We start from the raw sequence: 20,952 nt of genomic DNA on the forward strand, positions 1-20,952 counted from the left end.
AATGTAAAATTTTAGAACCTACAAGTCCACTTAATCACTTCTTGTTCAGCCAATCACTCAAATAAACAAGTTTGTTTACATTTGCAGGAGATAATGCTGCTCCCCCCATTTCTTGTTTACAACTTCATCTGAAAGTGACAACAGGTTTGCATGGCACAGTTGTAGCTGGTGTCGTGAGATATTTACGTGCCTGAAGATGCACTAAAGATGCATATGTCCCTTCATGCTTCAACCACCATTCCAGAGGACATGCATCCATGCCGATGACGGGATCTGCTTGATAATGATCCAAAGCAGTGCGGACCAGCGCATGTTCATTTTCATCATCTGAGTCAGATACCACCAGCAGAAGGTTGATTTTCGTTTTTGGTGGTTCAGTTCTGTAGTTTCCACAGCGGAGTGTTGCTCTTTTAAGACTTCTGAAAGCATGGTCCATACCTCATCCCTCTCAGATTTTGGAAGGCACTTCAGATTCTCAAACCTGGGGTTGACTGCTGTAGCTATCTTTAGAAATCTCGTATTAGTACCTTCTTTGCATTTTGTCAAATCTGTGAAAGTGTTCTTAAAATGAATATGTGCTGGGTCATCATCTGAGATTGCTATATCATGAAATATATGGCAGAATGTGGATAAAACAGAGCAGGAGACATACAATTCTCCCCCAAGGAGTTCAGTCACAAATTTAATTAACACATTTTTTTAACGAGTGTCATCAGCATGGAAGCATGTCCTCTGGAATGGTGGCCGAAGCATAGAATGATAGAACTGGAAGGGACCTCGAGAGGTCATCTAGTCCAGTCCCCTGCACTCAAGGCAGGACTGAAGTATTATCTAGACCATCCCTGAGAGGTATTTGTCTAACCTGCTCTTAAAAATCCCCAATGATGGAGATTCCACAGCCTCCCTAGGCAATTTATTCCAGTGCTTAACCACTCTGACAGTTAGGAAGTTTTTCCTATTATTCAACCTAAACCGCCCTTGCTGCAATTTAAGCCCATTGTTTCTTGTCCTATCCTGAGAGGTTAAGAATAATTTTTCTCCCTCCTCCTTGTAACAACCTTTTATGTACTTGAAAACTGTTACCATGTCCCCTCTGTCTTCTCTTCTCCAGACTAAACAAACCCAATTTTTTCAATCTTCCCTCATAGGTCATGTTTGCTAGACCGTTAATCATTTTTGTTGCTCTCCTCTGGACTTTCTCCAATTTGTCCACATCTTTCCTGAAATGTGGTACCCAGAATTGGACACAATACTCCAGCTGAGGCCTACTCAGTGCGGAGAAGAGCGGAAGAATTACTTCTCATGTCTTGCTTACAATACTCCTGCTAATACATCCCAGAATGATGTTTGCTTTTTTGCAACAGTGTTACACTGTTGACTCATACTTAGCTTGTGATCCACTATGACCCCCACATCTCTTTCTGCAGTACTCCTTCCTAGGCAGTCATTTCCCATTTTGTATGTGTGCAACTGATTGTTCCTTCCTAAGTGGAGTACTTTGCATTTGTCCTTATTGAATTTCATCCTATTTACTTCAGACCATTTCTCCAGTTTGTCCAGATCAGTTTGAATTTTAATCCTATCCTCCAAAGCCCTTGCAACCCCTCTCAGCTTGATATTGTCTGCAAACTTTATAAGTGTTCTCTCTATGCCATTATCTAAATCATTGATGAAGATATTGAACAGAACCAGACCTAGAACCGATCTCTGCCAGACCCCACTCGTTATGCCCTTTCAGCATGACTGTGAACCGCTGATGAGTATTCTCTGGGAACAATTTTCCGACCAGTTATGCACCCACCTTATAGTAGCTCCATCTAGGTTGTATTTCCCTATTTTGTTTATGAGAAGGTCACGCGAGACAGTATCAAAAGCCTTACTTAAGTCAAGATATACCACAACTACCACTTCTCTTCTCTTCTCTTCCCCCCTCCCTCCCCCATCTACAAGGCTTGTTGCCCTGTCAAAGTAAGGGTCATGAAGGGGCATACAAATGTTTAGCTTATCTGGCATGTAAATACCTTGCAATGCCGGTTACAAAAGTGCCATGCAAATGCATGTTCTCACTTTCAGGTGACATTGTAAATAAGAAGCAGGCAGCGTTATGTCCCGTAAATGTAAACAAACGTGTTTCTCTTAGCAATTGACTGAATAAAAGGTAGAACTGAGTGGACTTGTAGGCTCTAAAGTTTTACATTGTTTTGTTTTTTGAGTGCAGTTATGTAACAAAAAAAATTGTAAGTTGCACTTTCATGATAAAGAGATTGCACTTCAGTTCATGTATGAGGTGAATTGAAAAATTCTATTTTTATAGTGCAAATATTTGTAATAAAAATAATAAGTGAGTATTGCAAACTTTGTCATCTGTGTAATAGAAATCAATATATTTGAAAATGTAGACGAACATCCAAAATATTAAAGTTACATTGGTATTCTATTGATTAACGGTGCGATTAAAAGTGCAATTAATCACAATTTTTTTGAGTTAAACATGTAAGTAAACTGCGATGATCGACAGTCCTATTTCTAATGTAATACGTCCGACAGGCAGTGACATGAAACCTAACAAATCCAAAATTCTCCTGTTTTAATAAAGCCTCTTTTCTTAAACATTGAATAATTGGGCATCTTACTAGAATAAATTATTTAAAATAGATTCAAAGGAGAAAAATAGAGATTGAATCTTATTTGAAACATGCTATTTATATTTCTGTTTTTAGATCCTTATTTCAGCAGATGATGAAATGGAGGAGTCAGAAGTTGAAGAGGACCTACGGAGACTGACTAACTTAAAGCCTATTAAGAAAAAGCATCGCTTTGGGCTGCCTGTATGATGCATTCCTGACCTGTGTATTTGCAGGTTTCGTGACATAAGCTTCCTGATCAGTGGATTTTCACTTTGCAACAGCATCCCTTTTTTCCTACTAACAGTTACTCAACAACAGGTCTGTGATTAGGATGCAGGTAGCTTGAAGCATTCCAGTTCAGTTGCACTACAGAAACACTGACCAAATATGCAAGAGCGTCTTTTCATCATTTGTGGAAATACCACATTGTTAGGGACCAGACACTAAAATGGTTTGTATCTGACACTTCAGAGAAGACGACAGAAAAACAATTACTCAGTGTCAACTCACTTATGGTTCCTGAGTGATTCAGTGCAAGACATTCTGGAAAAAGGCATCGGGGTTGACTAAGTGGAACTAGTGTGTTTTATTACTAAAACTGGCATTTGCAGCATATTAATTCCTAGAGCAGAATAGTTTTATGGTTACAAGCTGTAACTTAATGTTATTTTTTTAAGTACATGTTTACTTCCTACAAGGTACCTATGGAACTAATAGGCAGAACAAAGATTTTTTTCAAGTCTCCTCTAACCTATTTGACTATTTTATATTTAAGTTATATTTTCATACTGTTATATTTAAGGATTCTCTTTGTCAGAGAAAAGGATACTGTTCCCTTTTTTTGTGTGGAAAAAGATCAAAAGATTTGCAGTGAAGTTCTCATTCGTCCTTGTCACTTGATTAAGATAAGGCAAATGATGTTTTCACAAAGGGAAAAGCTTTCTTTCACTGTTGAAACCACCAAATGTCAACTAGAAATGTAGCCCCAAGTGTGGTTTTGGCAACGTCATTTAAGAATAGTGTTTTGTAAAATGGAGATGTTCTCTGCATATTTGGCAATATGCACTTTAGCAGATAAAGAAAACACATTTTTCTGATAGTTTCCTCATCTGTGAAATGAACTTCTTAGGATGACTTCATCAATATTTGTCTCATAAGAACTTGAAAATCTCTGATTGTACCTCTCAACTATTCCAAAGGAGGCAGAACATTCCCTCTCTATATTTCTTACATGGGATCTAGCACACGAGATGCTGATCTGATTAGAGCTCTTAGCACTAACTTAATACATATAATTCTTTCTTTGGGTTGCATTTTTACTTAAGATTTTTTCCATTTAAATATAAATGTGTAGTGCTGATCTTTAGTAACAATACTTCATTTGAAGGCTTTAAAGCATACTTCCCCAGTGCACACATTCCTTAATTCCTCCAAAAAAGCCTACTTGTTTCTCCCTTTCTCTATCTGGAATAAAACTGAGAGGTACTATGCACCTGTTACTACATTTAAGATGTCTGTGGCTTTCAGTGTCGTCTTTCCGTGGTTAATGAAAACATATCTGCTGGTGTTGAACCCTTGTAGACCTGTTTTCAGTGACCTCCTGTTCCTTTGTGTATTTCCCAACTGTTCCAACAGCTTTCTTTGATTCAATTAAGCCTTGTGTAGGATGAGGTGATGCATCAAAAAGATGGCAAAGATCAGAAATAAGTTGCAAATCTGGACATCAGATGTGTTCCAAGCCTTAAAAAACCAAACAAGTTCACTGGAAGACAGCTCAGAACTTTTTAAAGATTTTTTTAAATTTTGTATATATTTAGTAGGTCTTAATGTAGTATGTTACCAATACTGCTGAAGTGGGGTCGGTAGGCCTTCGGAAATACTGTGTGCTCCCTTGCTTTCCTTCACTATTCAAATATTTGTTTACAGCTTAGCTATTGAGGTAAACAAAATGTCCTGTGACTTCTTCTGTATATCTCAATCTGTCCAGCTGACTAAAAGGGACATTTTACCAAACCTGACATTTGAGCTAGCTGGAGCCCCCCCCAATCACTGGTACTGTGTGTTAAAACATAATATTTGCAATAAGTTAAATGCTAATGTTTTTCTTACACTAAATCTAGAAACTAAGGGAAACAGACACTTGCCTAATTTGAGTTTCTCTGAAGTGTGAAGTAGGGAAGTGTCACTAATCAATGTTGCCTCCCAATTTATTAGCTTACCTTTTTCAGTAAATGTTTCATCTTTTTTGATTTAAGCCTTGTCTGAGTATTGTACAATCAGGCAAGTTCAACCTCTCCAGTACAGTAGTTTAAGCAATTCACTTCAATGAACAGTATATCTACTACAGCTTTGCCACTCCCACGGGAATTAAGAACTAGTCTCCTCTGTTCACAAACTTCGGTATTTTTAGTCAGGAGCTTTAGAGGATTTGCCTAGGCCTTGTTCTATTTGAGGTAATGAAATAAAACAGATGATGCTTTCTCTATTCCACCATATTATACTTACCTGTCCTCTTTAGTCATTAGGGATCATTTGAACAGCACACAAATCATGAGCTTTATTTTTTTGCTTCCTCTGTTCAAATTATGCAGAATATCAAAATGAGCTTTGTTTCTAGTGTCAAGTTTAGTCTGTGAACCATCAAATGGCCTTAATCATGTAAAATAAGCTTCTTTTGTACAGACCTCATATTTACTGTCCAAGTAAAGATAGTATAAAGCACCATATAGCTGTTTTCTTCAGATTGTTTTAAGGGTAAAAATGCTTTTTTTCCCTTTTTTTTTCTTAAGTGCTTCAGTACCTCTGAGTTGAGATTTATATTGTATTGTTTTGTAACAGGACTTGTGACATAGTGAAGTTCTATTAGCCAAAGACTCTTGAGCATTTCACATTCCCACAGTCATAACATGGAAAATGAATACCTTTTATTAGAAAGGTTGTTTGAGCATTAATTTTGATATAGTCCCTCTCTTTAATACTACACTCTTAAAGTTCCCCCAGGTGACAGCAAGATGTTACATTTTTGCTCATTAGTTTTCATTACCCTTTCAAAAAAGAAAAGGAAAATGTTAAATTATTTCCCTGTTTGCAAAAGTCTTAACTGAAAAAATGAATTCATGCAGTAGTTAAAGTTTATACATTTTTCTTTGAAGCTCAGACATATAACATCTAGTGCTTCACTGTTGGAGTATTTTGGCAGTACAGTTTAAGAGAAACTATTCTATAATGAGTTGATATGATGATGATTTGAAGTCCTGGAAGCACATATGTGATTCTCCTCCAAATGTTAGTCTGCTGTGGCAAATCCATCCTTTAAACAACTCACAATAGGTTTAATTCAGACTGTACTTCTAAAAGGTAGTCATTATGCCATTATTTGTTTGTTTAAAATAAGCTTGTGTATAAATAAATAAAAGGGATTCTAACTTTAAATGTATACTTGAGCAGAAATTAGAAATATTGGAGGTCAAGATTCATCACAACTTGTCAACCTTACAACACATGAACTGGTTATATCTGCGCTGTGATATGTTGTCATCTAATATGTGGTCTTAAAGTTCTGGCTTTAATGCATTCAGTTCCCCTTGTCCTACTTTATGTGGTAAAATGCTGTATATTAATGTTGCTGACTAAAATGTGCTATAGCTTTTCTTCAGGGAAAACTCATACTTGTTGAGTTGTGAACTTAACTAAAACAATGCAAAGCGTTCCAGAGGTTTCTAACAACTGTATGCACAGTTTCCAGCTGTGCCTGTTGGGGGAAAGAATGTTCAGCATTAGCAGTGAAGGGTTGAGTATCTTAAGGAATTTCTGCTATTGCCCCCAAGTCTGCAACGTGCTGTGCTTTTTGCAGCACCAAAAGTAGTGAAAGTGAACAAATCCAGCCACATCAGGTCAAAGTAGATCTAAAGCACAGCTGTGCAACTTTTTTTTAGACAATATGTAGTCTCCATTTCAATGACTGAAAATGACTACTATGGTTTTACAAAGTAAAACTACACTATCTTTAAAAAAGGGACTCTTTTTTGTAATTGGGTTTTTGTCTTGCCTGGGTATGTCTCAAATTGAACTTTGGGTTTATTTGTTTACAAGTAAATTGGGAGTAGAGCCTATGTCAGCAAACAATGACTGAAATCTGCTGCCCTCTGTTTGAACCATATTGTTTAATCAGTGGTGTTACATTAAAGTTTAAGGGTATATGATGTAAGGGTACTTACATTGTATAATGGTTTACAATAAAGTTTGACTTATTACAGATTTTTACATGTGTTCTGTGCTCCCTTATTATGTTAAAAATGAATGTACTTATTAGCTGTATTCAGTGTGCCTTTATGTTGATTACCTTCTGTTCTGGCACACATTTTGTTGTTTAGAGTTTAAGCACTGAACTTCAGATCTGCTGGTATTAGTTTTTGCTTCTGCATTGGGATTAGTTTCAGGATGTTGACACATCTCAATATCCATTTTCCAAGGAGAGACAAGACATGTTAGATTACAAATTTTGTTTTATGTGCAAATGTCATACATATTTAAAATTTCTCTCAACGAGTTGCACTTACAAGGTGCAAAGGTAGTTGTGTTCCCTGTGGTGTTCTACACAGATTTTGCCTTGAGTGCACACCCATAGATATGTTATATGTCATGAAATAATCAAAATGAATTTTTAGGTATACTCCCTGTGAAGACATACGGCTGGTTCTGCCCCCCAGCTGCCAGCCACTAAAGTATGTATTGTAACAGAGCTGTGGACTTCAGACAGAAATGTCAGTTACTGGAATCAGGGGAATGCCCCGCCTCCTGAACTTCAGTCATGTTTTATTTGCCTCCACAGTGACCAGTGGTTCAGCCAGAGCTTTTTGGAGGCAAATTTCAATCTCTTATTGAAAATTTCTGACTAATTTGGCTGAATTTGTCCATCTGTCCCCTTGGCTCCACCTTGGAGGTGTTTGCAGTGGCTGATGCGCCTGCAGGCTTCAGGAAGCAAACTCAGCAGAGAATGCCAAAAGATAAAAAGGAAAGAGCTGTCTCTTGCTTCACGCCTTTGTGTGTCCTGTGGAGCTTGTCAGGCTGAGTGCAGTTCCCCCTCAAAGCATGCTGTGGGCAGGGTCACCTTGGCCCTCCTCCAATAACCAACAAAGAGCCAAGCAGGAATCGAGTAGCCAGAGGCAAGCAGATCCCCTGCCTCGTTTCCATGAAGGGAGCGAAGCCACAAGGTCAGCCACCAGATGAAAGATCATACCTAAGTCCCGAGAACTGTACCAGCAATCATGCTTCTGATCGCTGCTGCCACCTCTGTAACATCCTCCTAGGGATTGCCTACTGATAACTCAGGCTGTAGCCTACAGGGAAAATGCTGGTCCATGTGGGACCCCTGCCAGTGGTAGAGGCTCCTGGGGATTCCATTCTTGAACCCCAGTACTTTCTTTGAGAGATCCAGAAGGAACCTCTGTTGGAAAGACAAGACGACAACCCCAGCCTCTTTCAGAGCAAGATCACTAGCCCCTTGGAAATATTTTTGGAGTGATCCCAATTTCACTCCCCCCATATGAAGCAGGATTATGGGAACAAACACTCAAAGGGGAAATAAATAAAATCAGTTTGGTTCCCTGCTTAACTTCATGGAGGGCCTCAGGGCATATCAGTGCAGCAGAAACTAAGCCCTAGATCTGTGCTGATTCCTCAGAACATGCACAAACACAAACATGGGAGCCGGGGGGAGAAATCCTCCCTCCATAGAGAGGGAAGGCCAGCAGTCTGAATCAGTGTTAGAGATTCAGGTAACAAATAGTTTAAAAAAAAAAAAATCTAACCCGACTATAGACGTTTTCAGGCAAAGTACTTGGAGTATTGTTGAACTGTGCTTCAGAGGGCTGCAGCTGCCCTACACAAGTTATAGCTGAGATGTTGCACTGGAGCAGGGGTTCTGAGCCCCTCCCCCCCAGCATGCTATAAAACCTCCACCGCCCACCTGTACCACAACAACTGATTTCCTGCAAATAAAAGCCAGGGTCAGCATTAGGGAGTAGCAAATGGCAATTGCTTGGGGTCCCATGCCACAGGGAGCCCCCCATGAAGCTAAGCAGCTCAGGCTTCGGCTTCAGCCCCATACAGTGGGCTTCAGTTTTCTGCCCTGGGCCCCAGTGAGTCTGATGCTGGCCCTGCTTCACAGACCCCCTGAAACCTGCTTGCAGCCCTCCAGGGGGCCCCGAACCCCTGGTTGAGAACCACTGCATTAGAGGAATGGGGGATTTCCTGTCATACAGAAGACTAGGAAAGCACCAGACTTTGTTGCCACCTGCCATTCTGAGGTACCAAACTCTCACCTCCAGGTTGTTTTTCCCAGCTGGTGCTGCAGGTTGGCATGCATTGCCATGACCTCCACTTCCTCTCAGCCCAAGGATCCATGACAAGAGGGACAGCAGCCCAGGTTTGGAAGAACAAGTAGGCAGTAAGAGATCTCTTAGTCTACTATTTACTAATATCTACCTCGTCAACATCGATTTTATAAGGCTAAAAGCATTCGAGATGTGCACCAGTCAAAATTCAACCTTGTGTCACTACTGAATATGAACATGGCTCTTTCCTGGTGGTCAGGCATTCAGCATTTCTAAGGAGGAAATGTTTACCTGAAACTGTGGCCACTTTGCTATAAAGTCCTTGGCATACAGCCATGTCTGGGCAGGTGTCACCTCTACCCTTCCTTTGGGAATGAGAACTCTCTGACAGCATCAGCCCAGCAACAACAACCAAATAAGTTATGAAGTGCATTTGGCACGCTCTATTAGCTTTCACAAGCAGTGGTGACATGGGTGGGTAGTATTGGAAGTATGGGCCCTCTCACTGCCTAAGGGCTTCTTCCTGAAAAAGAGAGTGGGGATACATCTTTCATGCAGATAATATGGGGCTTTTTATCACTGAGATTTGCTCAGGCAAATCCGTTACCAGCTTGTGGGAAATTTTATAGGAAGCTAAGGCTCAGAGCTGCTGGGGAAGTAGATTGATAATCCTGACTCTTGCCAGATTCTGTAGCAAAGAATTATAGGTCAGATGGAAATATGAAACGGTCCACAAAGTACGAGAGGGAATACCATTTTACAAGTGGTAGCTGGACCACATCCAGGGTGTTGGCACTAAGCCAACTGAGGGCAACTACTGACTTCACCTATCTGGAGTTAGCCTAGCACTAATTGGAGCGGCGGAGGGAGGGGCAGGTCTTTTTCAATTTTGGTCACAAATGATGTCATTGGGCATTGCCCAGAGGGGGTGCTATGTGGAGCTCCGGATGAATCACAGCTAGTTTTGTCCCATTCCCAATATTGAGCAACCCATGGTAATGTCAGGCCATGAATGAAACCACCTGTCCGCTTTATCAGAATAATACTTCCCATTCCCCATCCTCTTTCTAACTTGAGAACTGGTAACAGAGCAGGGTGCGGTGTGAAACATCTGAACAAGTTCCTAAAGAAGGCTTATCTTCACTTTCCCATTTTTACCATTCCACAGGCATATTGCGCACTTACATACGGATGGTAGGGGGTTTTTTTCAACTCCAACACTATTATTTGATCTGACAAGTGCTCACAGGGCCTTTTCCAGGATAATGCTGATATTAATACTAGCTTGAAGGAAGAGGGATACTCATTTGCATCCCTCCTCCTGGAAAATTCCCCTGGTCAAACAAAGAATGACATGATTGGAGTATCTTGGGTTCATGACAAACACAGATATATGGTGCCAGGCACCTCAATCATAGGCCAGGCTAAGGATGAAGCCTATTAGGTACAAGCTGTCATCTCAGAAGAATAACAGAAGATGAAGATGGCCATAAAGGAAAACGAGGGGGTGGCTCAGACACAAACTGACTACTTAGTGCAGCCTGTTGGGAATACTGAACTCCAGTGCAGGCCTGCATCAGTGAACCAGAGTTCACATGAGACATGTTGGTCATCCAATGCTTAGCCAACGCCATTTTTCAGCAGAAGTGTTCCGAATACCTCACTGACCACCAGAAAATGGATATATATATAAATAACATTCATCTTATTTAGAATGTCCATATTTAAAGGATGATCCTGCTTCCTACTCTGGACCTTAGCATGATGAACATGATGTTGTTTATCTGAACATTTTCTTTCTTCCAGTAAGAAGGTTCACAGATCTGGGCCATCCTACACATAAACAGATCATTGGGAATAGAGACGGAAACTGACATCCAAAGATTCAGGTTTATTTTGTTAAGGAAAATTATCTCAATGCTTGGGAGTAAGAGAAATTGTTGTGCTGCTTTTTCTTAACACAACCTGTAATTTAGGAAGTAGAATTGAATTATCCTGGCTGTGGAAGCCATCTCATCTGAAGGGACTCTCTTGAGAGGGACTGGCAGAACTGGTTCTTCCCTCAAGCTAGAAGCAGCCTGAAGTACCCATTGTAACTGGTCTGTGGATTTTAATAGTTGAAAAAAGGAAACTGGCAGATAAACACAGATTTTCCTGTTTGGGGCTGAGTAGTGTAATTCCTAATGAGATTAAATAAGGTGTTTGTCAAATTCAGAAACAAAACAATTTCTTTCATAGTGTAGGTTTCAGAGTAACAGCCGTGTTAGTCTGTATTCGCAAAAAGAAAAGGAGTACTTGTGGCACCTTAGAGACTAACCAATTTATAAGATGGACATCGTACCAAATCAACTGTATGAAAAAACTTGTACAGATATAGACAGACATCATCTTCCTTTCCAAATGCAAACAGATGGACATCGTACCAATAACTTGAAGAGTGGTCAGTTTGGATGAGCTATTACCAGCAGGAGAGTGAGTTTGTGTGTGTATGGGGGTGGGGGGGATGTGAGAAAACCTGGATTTGTGCAGGAAATAGCCCAACTTGATTGTCATGCACATTGTGTAAAGAGTTGTCACTTTGGATGGGCTATCACCAGCAGGAGAGTGAATTTGTGTGGGGGGGTGGAGGGTGAGAGAACCTGGATTTGTGCTGGAAATGGCCCACCTGATGATCACTTTAGATAAGCTATTACCAGCAGGACAGTGGGGTGGGAGTAGGTATTGTTTCATATTCTCTGTGTATATATAAAGCCTGCTGCAGTTTCCACGATATGCATCTGAGGAAGTGAGCTGTAGCTCACGAAAGCTTATGCTCTAATAAATTGGTTAGTCTCTAAGGTGCCACAAGTACTCCTTTTCTTTTTTCATAGTGCAGGTTTTGAATTCTTAACTAGATCAGTTACTGCTTTCAATTATTAAAATATCACCATTTTTAATGTGATCTCAAACTCTGCTTTGGATAAATTGCATCAGTAAGGTCATGCACTCAGTTGGTTTAAAAAAAAAAATCCTGATTTTGTTTTCAGATTTCTTAATACGGTAAAATTCGATTGGATTGAGACTAGTTTTATTTTCCAATGTGGAATTACTTGACTCTAATAATGATGCAAAAGCTTGGGATTTGGAAGAATGGGAAGTTTTTATTATACTAAGCCACTGATTTTTTAAAAAATATATATAAAAGGAAATAATATCATAAACACTCATTTATCTATCAGTAATTCATTATTTCCGGGCAGAAAATTAACATAAATCATATTCTCTGACATGAAGAGTTTTAAGTCTAAAAGCCAGCCAAAGGATATGAGCGAGGACTACAAATGGCAGGGAAAGTGGTGATTGGCCACATCTTGATGATTATAGTAGATTGGGATAATGTTTTTATCATTAGTTCTACTGCCTATGCTTGTCGTTCACTAAACAATATATGAACAAAGCTTGAGAAAAGACACACAATGAAGTTGTCCTCAACTAAAGCTATTAGTATTCCAGTAAATATCTATTTTAAAATTGCCGGTTGGAGGTTTTGGGTGTTTCTTGCCTGCAGCTGATCCAAACACAGAGGTTAAATAAATTATATTCAGGATGAAAAAAGTAACTTTAGTATAAATATAATACAATACAATTCTAACCAGAATTAGAACCCAATTTGAAATTATTTTTGCTATAACCTATAAATAAAAATTCTTCACTGAAAAATTAGGGGCATCTTTTTAAAAGAAAGAGTTTGTGATTGCTGACTAAGTACAAAAATAGTTACCTAGCCTTCTTTCTAATTTATCTTTCTTACTTAACACTTAACTTCCCATTCTCTTGACTTGTGAGGACTCTAATTTTTTTTAATTCCTTCTAAAGAGAAAACACTAGCAGTCTTAAGAGCAAAGGAACATCAAGGAAATCAAGTTTTGGCATTGGAAGAATTCTAATGATCAAATTATATCAAGTATTTTAAATGCAACAATAACAACGAGAAAATATATGGGCTGAGACCTATGCAGAAAAGTAAGGTTATTTGCCATTGGAGGTTGTCATACTCCTGATTCGTAAAAAGAAAAGGAGGACTTGTGGCACCTTAGAGACTAACAAATTTATTTGAGCATAAGCTTTCGTGAGCTACAGCTCACTTCATCGGATGCATTCATCGGATGAAGTGGAATGTAGCTCACGAAAGGTTATGCTCTCTAAGGTGCCACAAGTCCTCCTTTTCTTTTTGCAAATACAGACTTACACGGCTGCTACTCTGATACTCTTGACTGTAGGTTTTGTAGCACAATATGGTAACACTGGGAGAGTAAGAAACCAAATCCCCTCCACATTTTTGTCAGCCTTCCCATCAGAAGCATTCAGAGTCAGAAAAGAGTCTTTAACAAAGCATTGCCTTTTAAAGTTATAAATAGAGCCTCCGCAGGTTCCCCTGGAAGAACTATTTGTTATAGTAGAGTGGCCTGAACTTCCATCCGCTCAGTTTCACTACTGCAGCTGTCTCCTCTTGTCAGTTCTGAGCTTCATCCCAGCTCCAGCCAGGCAGGTCAGTAAATTCTACAAACCCCAGTCATCGCTAAGAATAAACCTTTCAAAACAGCAGCCTGTGTCAACCGGAATCATTCTGGGATCTGGTTTGGGAAAATGACCCAGCTAATGACTTCATGTTAATGGTCTATATAAGTCGAGGAAAAATCAGGCTGCTGCAGAGTGTACTAGGAGCTGATCCAAGGGAAAAACTGCCTCCGAGAGGACTAATATTGAGGGAGCACCCCAGCTATGTCCCAGGTATGGAATGATATTAAGTTGGCTGGTGTATTGCACCACATCTGAAAAATACTGCACTATTCAATGATTCTTCTGGTTAAGTAGTTTGACAGTTTATGCTTTGTTAATCCTTGTGTTAATGAAAATTTTCTCAAATCACTGACCTGTTTGCTATTCAATTAGTTATTTTGGAAGTTTTTTTCATGCCAAACTTTGTGAAAGAATTTAGCAATGAAACTATTTTTTGATTAATTATTTTGCGAGTGACCAAAAAGCAGCTTCTCCTCTACTGGCGCGATTGCAAATTAACACAACAACGTAAACTATCCTTTTTAGCTTTGATCACATTTGTTGAAAAGGAAAGATATGTTTGTCCTCTAGGTTGTGCAGATACGGTGATAGATTTAAAATGTGGAGGGGATTCCTGTTTTTGCTTTTAGGCTAATCCCAAAGGCTATAGAATGTGTAAATGTGGAATTTTAGTTTAACTTTTTGTTTCTTGCTCTATCTCCTTGAGGTGTACCATTCTCTATGTAAAATGAGGCTTCATTGTAACAAAATACAGAAAAGCAATGAGTATGAGGGACTGAAAATTCTAGACAAAAATATAAAATAGGTGTCAAGACCCAAAGTACTCATTTAACTTCAAATGTACCATGTAACCAATAGGTTAAAATCATTCTCAGACTCCCCACCCCTATGCATTTTAAAGTATGTCTAAGTGGCTCAATTTCAAGATTGCTATGAATGCATAAAAAACCCAAAGAATGTATATTTACATACTGTTTTCCTAATGGACAGTATTTTGTGACAGAGCTGAGATGGTAAGAAAGCTTTATAGGAGCAATACTGCAAGGCTAGAGAAAAGAACCCTATGAAGAATTTGGAAAGAATTCAGTTCTGCTTATTCTCTTTCTTCCAAGTGAAATAGACTTGAAGGCAATGTTGCAGATCTTGTAAACCAACACTTTGTGCTATTGACAATTGGAGATAAACCCAGGCTGGAATGTTGTGCCTACTAGGAATAGTTTCTGGCTAAGATCCTGTCATTTGTGACTGGCAAGCAATTGAAAACAGTTCTACTGTCTGCCAGTCACAATGATACCTGGAGTGCCAGCAGGACTGAAGCTTCTTTACTGAGGCTGTCTTCACTGCCAAAGAAAGTGTGTTTACTGCAAGATAACTAATGCTTTTTAGCTCTCCTGCTGTAAATTCCTATTGGAGGCAAGGCACTGTAGCTTTTACCATGAGGCCAACCACAGGCTGGGGGGGTAGAGTTGGCTTTACCAACCTACCACATGGTAAAAACTACAGGTTTCTTACTTCCACTAGGGTTTTACAGTGGGATAGCTAATGCACATTCATTACCATGCTGTCAACACACACCATTTTTGGCAGTAAAGACAAAGCCTTAGAATTAATTATTTCTGCCACGGTAAGTTAAGAAATCCTGATGCCTGGCATTTAAGATTTAAGAAGGGATTCCGCAGGTTTCATGCTCACCCTGTTCATGAAACCAGTTTCCCCCTATTCTGGTTTAGAACCTGCACCCACAATAAAAGGCCTGTGTATTACTCTCTTCATTGCCCAGTTGTGGGGCTGTGAGGTATATAAATAATTCACACTGCATGACAAATACCAATACAGACATATACATAAAACCTGTGCCATATAGTAGATACTTAGTCTATCTCTTGAATAATCAGTTAACGAATGGCACTAACCACTTACTGAGAAACTCTGTTAAAAGAATTTCTTTTTTTAGGTTTTATGCCTTTGCTTTCTTTGGCTGGCTATATAACACTTTCCCCAGAGGCCTCAAGGACATTTTGGTTCCCACAGTAAATTTCAGTGACATTGATCGCAAGCTATGCTGATTTCAGAGTAACAGCCGTGTTAGTCTGTATTCGCAAAAAGAAAAGGAGTACTTGTGGCACCTTAGAGACTAACCAATTTATTTGAGCATGAGCTTTTGTGAGCTACAGCTCACTTCATCGGATGCATGCCGTGGAAACTGCAGCAGGCTTTATTTATACACAGAGAATATGAAAAAATACCTCCTCCCACCCCACTGTCCTGCTGGTAATAGCTTATCTAAAGTGATCATCAGGTGGGCCATTTCCAGCACAAATCCAGGTTTTCTCACCCTCCACCCCCCCACACAAATGCACTCTCCTGCTGGTGATAGCCCAGGTGGTGGAGGGTGAGAAAACCTGGATTTGTGCTGGAAATGGCCCACCTGATGATCACTTTAGATAAGCTATTACCAGCAGGACAGTGGGGTGGGAGGAGGTATTTTTTCATATTCTCTGTGTATAAATAAAGCCTGCTGCAGTTTCCACGGCATGCATCCGATGAAGTGAGCTGTAGCTCACGAAAGCTCATGCTCAAATAAATTGGTTAGTCTCTAAGGTGCCACAAGCTATGCTGAGGCATTCTTCTGTGTTTGTAGCCAAGAGAAAACATGCAAGAGTCTCCAGTACAACCAACCTTCGCACTGCCTAAAGTCATGAGCACGGATGCTGCTTGGAACAAACTACTGAAAACATTCTCATGCCTGGGGTTGAGAGAATCTATTCCCCTGCATTTACATGGTCTCTTTGTTTGGTCTCCAATCTCTAGAAATTCATCTATTGTCCCCCTTCCACCAAGATAAGTTCTCTGCAATCAATCAGCAATAACTAACTGAAGTCAAAATAGGGAAAGAGGATCTAGCTACAGAATGCCAGGCTCTTGGTACTCAAATAATACACAACTACTCTTAAACACTTTGGCTATTGTTTTTAATTCTTCAGTTGCTTATCTTGTGAGGATGTGGTTGGACTAATCGAATTGCATGCCTGTATGTTAGTTACCACTGTGCACTCCATGCCAGCAGGGAGTGGTGTCATCATGTCTGTCATTCCTTGAAATAGCACCCTGAAGGCAAGACTTTCAAGAATTGTGTGTGTGACTGGCTAACACTGACCAATGTTGTCATTCCTACAACTTCCTCTTTTGACGGTGATGCATTCAGCTATTACCATTCTCACTGGCTGGAAGAAGTCTAGGTAGAAAAATCAGAGCTGTACAACATACAGTATTTGCAAAAATATGGTAAATGGCAACCCTCAGTTACACCTGTTTCTGCTGTAGAATTTGAGATTTTATTCATCACTTATTTATTCACTCCAGATTATGAATCAAGACACTTAAATGTGTTCAGAACCTGTAGCCAACACTACTGATTGCTTGGTTTGCACTACTAAATTATACAAACTCTCTGGTCAGACAAAAGAAGATTGGATGGGAAAGAGAGATCTTTTAGTTACCAAAAGACTAATAATTTTATGGACAAATATTTAATCTGGATCAATGAAGTCCAACCAGAAATTTTCTCCAACATATTAAATACAAGTGAGTATTTCTAGAGAAATAAATAATGAACACTTAACAAGTTTAGACTCAGGGTGTGTCTTCACTGCGGAGTTATCCCAAACTCTTACTCTGGTGCTGCCCCTAATCTCCACACACAGAAACCTCTGATCCATGATTTAGTGGTGCTTTCAACCCAGAGTAGGTGCCCCATCTTGGGCTGCAGGTCAAAGCCCCAGTGAGGCTTTTTCTTGGGTTCATAAGATACCCACTTTGCTGTGAAGAGACAGACTAAATCACTGGAGTGCTTGGTCGTCTTCCAATGTCTTCCCACAATTCCCCCCATGTGCCTAGAAGGACAGAAAAGTTCTCCCAGAATTTACTGGGAAAGAATCATAGAGCATCTCAGTTTACTGCAGTGCTAAGAACCACGTGAGATTACCCTGGAAGTCCTAGCACCACACATGGGTAAGTGCAGCATCAGTGTAAGGACACTAACTCAGTTTGCAGGATGGCTGCTCACACCTGCTCTAGACTAAATTGGGTGCTCAGACCCAGGTGCTGATCACCCGAGTTAACTCTGCAGTGAAAAGTCTGATGCCTACATCAGATTTTACCACAATGGTTTGAACCATTCCAACTTTGTCAGTTGGTATGTTGACACTCCTGGACATCTTTCCCTCAGCATAATAGATTAATGGATATGTCTTCATATTTGTAAGTCGAGATCTAAATTCTTCTATCTTTTTTCCTCTTTACTTTCCAAACCTAGGCTCAGGTTCCTTAACTACCTGTCCCTTTTGGTCTTTAGGCACAAGGCAAAATTTGGTATACATGATTATAAACCACTTCCACTCCATCTTCCAAAAGTTACGTCGTCTCAAGATAATTATAATGTAACAATGGTTCTCAGGTTACTAGGGCAAGTGTTTTCAACACCTAGTTCAGGAAGATGAATTTTTGGCAGCAAATTTTTTTCTTCTTTGCCATCTGTGTGCAATGTAGCTGCCTACTGTTACCTGTGTGTGCTGTACAAGGCCGCAGATCATTAGTGTGTACAATATAGTGTAGGTATAGATGGAATATAGAGTATGTGTTAGATAACAGTTCTATATGTTAAAACAATGAGGAATCCTTGTGGCACCTTAGAGACTAACAAATTTATTTGGGCATAAGTGTTCATGGGCTAAAACCCACTTCATCAGATGCATGGAGTGGAAAATACAGCACAGAGGTATAAATACACAGCATATTAAAAGATGGGAGTTGCCTTACCAAGTGGGGGGTCAGTACTAATGAGCCAATTCAAGTAAGGTGGAAGTGGGCTATTCTCAACAGTTGAGAAGAAGGGAAGAAAAATCACTTTTGTAGTGCTAATGAGTTCAATGTAGCCCATTTCAAACAGTTGTCGAGAAAGTGTGAGTATCAGCAGGGGGGAAATTAGTTTTTGTAGTGACCCATCCACCCCCAGTCTTTATTCAGGCCTAATTTGATGGTGTCCAGTTTGCAAATTGGTTTGCAAAATGGTGTCTAGTTCTGCGGTTTCTCGTTGGAGTCTGTTTTTGAAGTTTTTTTGTTGAGGAATTGCCACATTTAAGTCTATTATTGAGTGTCCAGGGAGATTGAAGTGTTCTCCTGCTGGTTTTTGAATGTTATAATTCTTGATGTCAGATTTGTGTCCATTTATTCTCTTGCGTAGAGACTGCCCAGTTTGGCCAAGACTGGGAGTGGATGGGTCACTACAAAAACTAATTTCCCCCCTGCTGATACTCACACCTTCTCGTCAACTGTTTAAAATGGGCCACCTTGATCACATTGAACTCATTAGCACTACAAAAGTGATTTTTCCTCCCTTCTCAACTATTGAAAATAGCCTACTTCCACCTTAATTGAATTGGCTCGTTAGCACTGACCCCCCACTTGGTAAGGCAACTCCCATCTTTTAATATGCTGTGTATTTATACCTCTGTGCTGTATTTTCCACTCCATGCATCTGATGAAGTGGGTTTTAGCCCATGAAAGCTTAAGGACTCCTCGTTGTTTTTGCTGATACAGATTAACACAGCTACCACTCTGAAACCTGTCAGTTCTATATGTTGCATCTTTGTCTCCTATATGTTCTGTAACTTGAAATACTGACATCTACTTATGTGTCAAAATTTGTAGGCAGCCCCCGTGAAAAAGAAGCGTCCTCCAGTGAAGGAGGAAGATCTCAAAGGGGCTAGAGGAAAGCTCTCCACCAACCAGCAAATTAAATCCAAAACCTACCAAGTCATGAAGCAATGTGGTAAATCTCTTGTCTGTTTACAGTACTACAAATGTTAAAGCAAATCTTCAAAGTAAAACTTGAATTTAATTGATAATCCCAGCTAAAGTGCAAGCTCTCTAAAGAACAGCCAAACTAGTTTCATTCAGGCAACCTACATTTGTGTAGAGCAAAAAGAAATTTTTCTAATAATAAAAGGAGCTGATTCATGTTTCCAAGGAGTACAGTATATGCAGTAAAGCACATAAATATAAAACTGGCAGAACCCTCTGCTGAAATGCAGGCACGATAATGCTCATGTATTTTGCCCTGGTTATGTGGATCAACTGAGAGGAAGGGCAGGAATTTGTCTGCTTCCTACACCTCTTCCACCTATTAGGTTTTCACTAGCTGGTGCTCATAAGGTGAAAGGCTCTGCACAAAGTGAACCTCTGCCTCCAGACTATACTGACTGAGCATTACAGGGTGGGAAGTATTGCCATGGATTTGACTTCTGGAACATGGCTAAACCACTTTCTTACTCCCTAATTAATGTCAGTGGGTCTTCCTTGACTAAGCATTGAGTTTAAAAATGGGTCAGAACTCGAGCATTTGATCCTACATTGGGAGATGCCTGGGATGTCAGGGGAATATATTAGCTGTGCTTGGACTACAGGACATAAACGGGAAAAGAAGAAAAAATTCTTATTGATTGAAATCTCTCTCACCTGCTGCTCATGGTTTGTCACTCTTTTAGGATTGGGATGGGGGATCATGAGGAAAGATGGGCTTTAAATTTGAAATCCCGTATTCCAAATTTAAAACTGTTTTGAAAGCTTCAAATGTAGCTGCAGGGATTCTCTCCTCAGAGGGATAAATTAAAGATACTGGTCAAGATGTTTGGCAATTGGCCTACACTGCCCTTGAGAATCTGCAACATTATTCAGAACAGTAGCGCTATTCTACAGTATTGAGCAATGCAACTGTGTGTGCTGCAAACCCACACGTTTTGTACCACTGAGTACACTCGACGGGTCCTGAATTTCCATGCATTTGAATGGGGTGATGTATTTCATTACAGAAGAAGTATGTGTTCCAGCAGCACAACTGTTGTTGGCATAAATCTTTTTAACTGATTGACTCCTTTTGTTCTTCTTTTTCAAGAACAAGAGGGCTCTGTGGCTCCTTCCGTATTCAGTCAAGATCGGACAGGAGGTGAAACAGCCTTTGAGAAGCGTAAAGAAGAGCCATCAAAGAGTGTCTTTGGCTGATAACCAAGTTTAACCTCTGTGACACAGATTCCTAATGCAACATTTAATCTCAAATTGCTGTTGCTCATACTAAACTTATTGCTGCACTCGTAAGTCAACTTAATTCTTTCAAATTAGTCATTAATTAGGAGGACTCATTTTATAGGCTACAACTTCCTTTTATAAATTTAAATATTTTCTTTCTATATTGTACATGCTGTAATGGTTTCAGTAAGAACCTGGTCACTGGACACAGGCTGGCATAGTAATGACCAATTTCTGCTTAAATGACATATGTGTTTTTCTAAGACTTATGTTCCAGAGCTGTGATCTAGTTCAATTTTCAATATAATCTTAAGTGCAAAAAAAGTAAAATAAATGAGTGATATGGA

General features: G+C 39.7%; 1 protein-coding gene across 2 annotated transcripts in view; it reads left to right on the forward strand.

Annotated features, from left to right (window-relative positions):
- The window catches only part of LOC140914485 (musculoskeletal embryonic nuclear protein 1), a 120,862-nt gene extending 99,910 nt beyond the window's left edge, over positions 1 to 20,952 (forward strand). Inside the window, exons 8-10 of one of the 2 annotated variants that reach the window (XM_073352404.1) lie at positions 2,721 to 2,828; positions 19,232 to 19,352; positions 20,475 to 20,952. In XM_073352404.1, the coding sequence (XP_073208505.1) occupies positions 2,721 to 2,828; positions 19,232 to 19,352; positions 20,475 to 20,581 (336 nt within the window). In that variant the 3' untranslated portion in view covers positions 20,582 to 20,952. Of the gene's footprint in view, positions 1 to 2,720; positions 2,829 to 13,472; positions 13,733 to 19,231; positions 19,353 to 20,474 lie in introns of those variants that run through there. The other variant, XM_073352403.2, reaches the window with a different exon arrangement.

Source organism: Lepidochelys kempii, chromosome 7 (assembly GCF_965140285.1).
Source record: "Lepidochelys kempii isolate rLepKem1 chromosome 7, rLepKem1.hap1, whole genome shotgun sequence".
NCBI classification, from domain to species: domain Eukaryota; kingdom Metazoa; phylum Chordata; order Testudines; family Cheloniidae; genus Lepidochelys; species Lepidochelys kempii.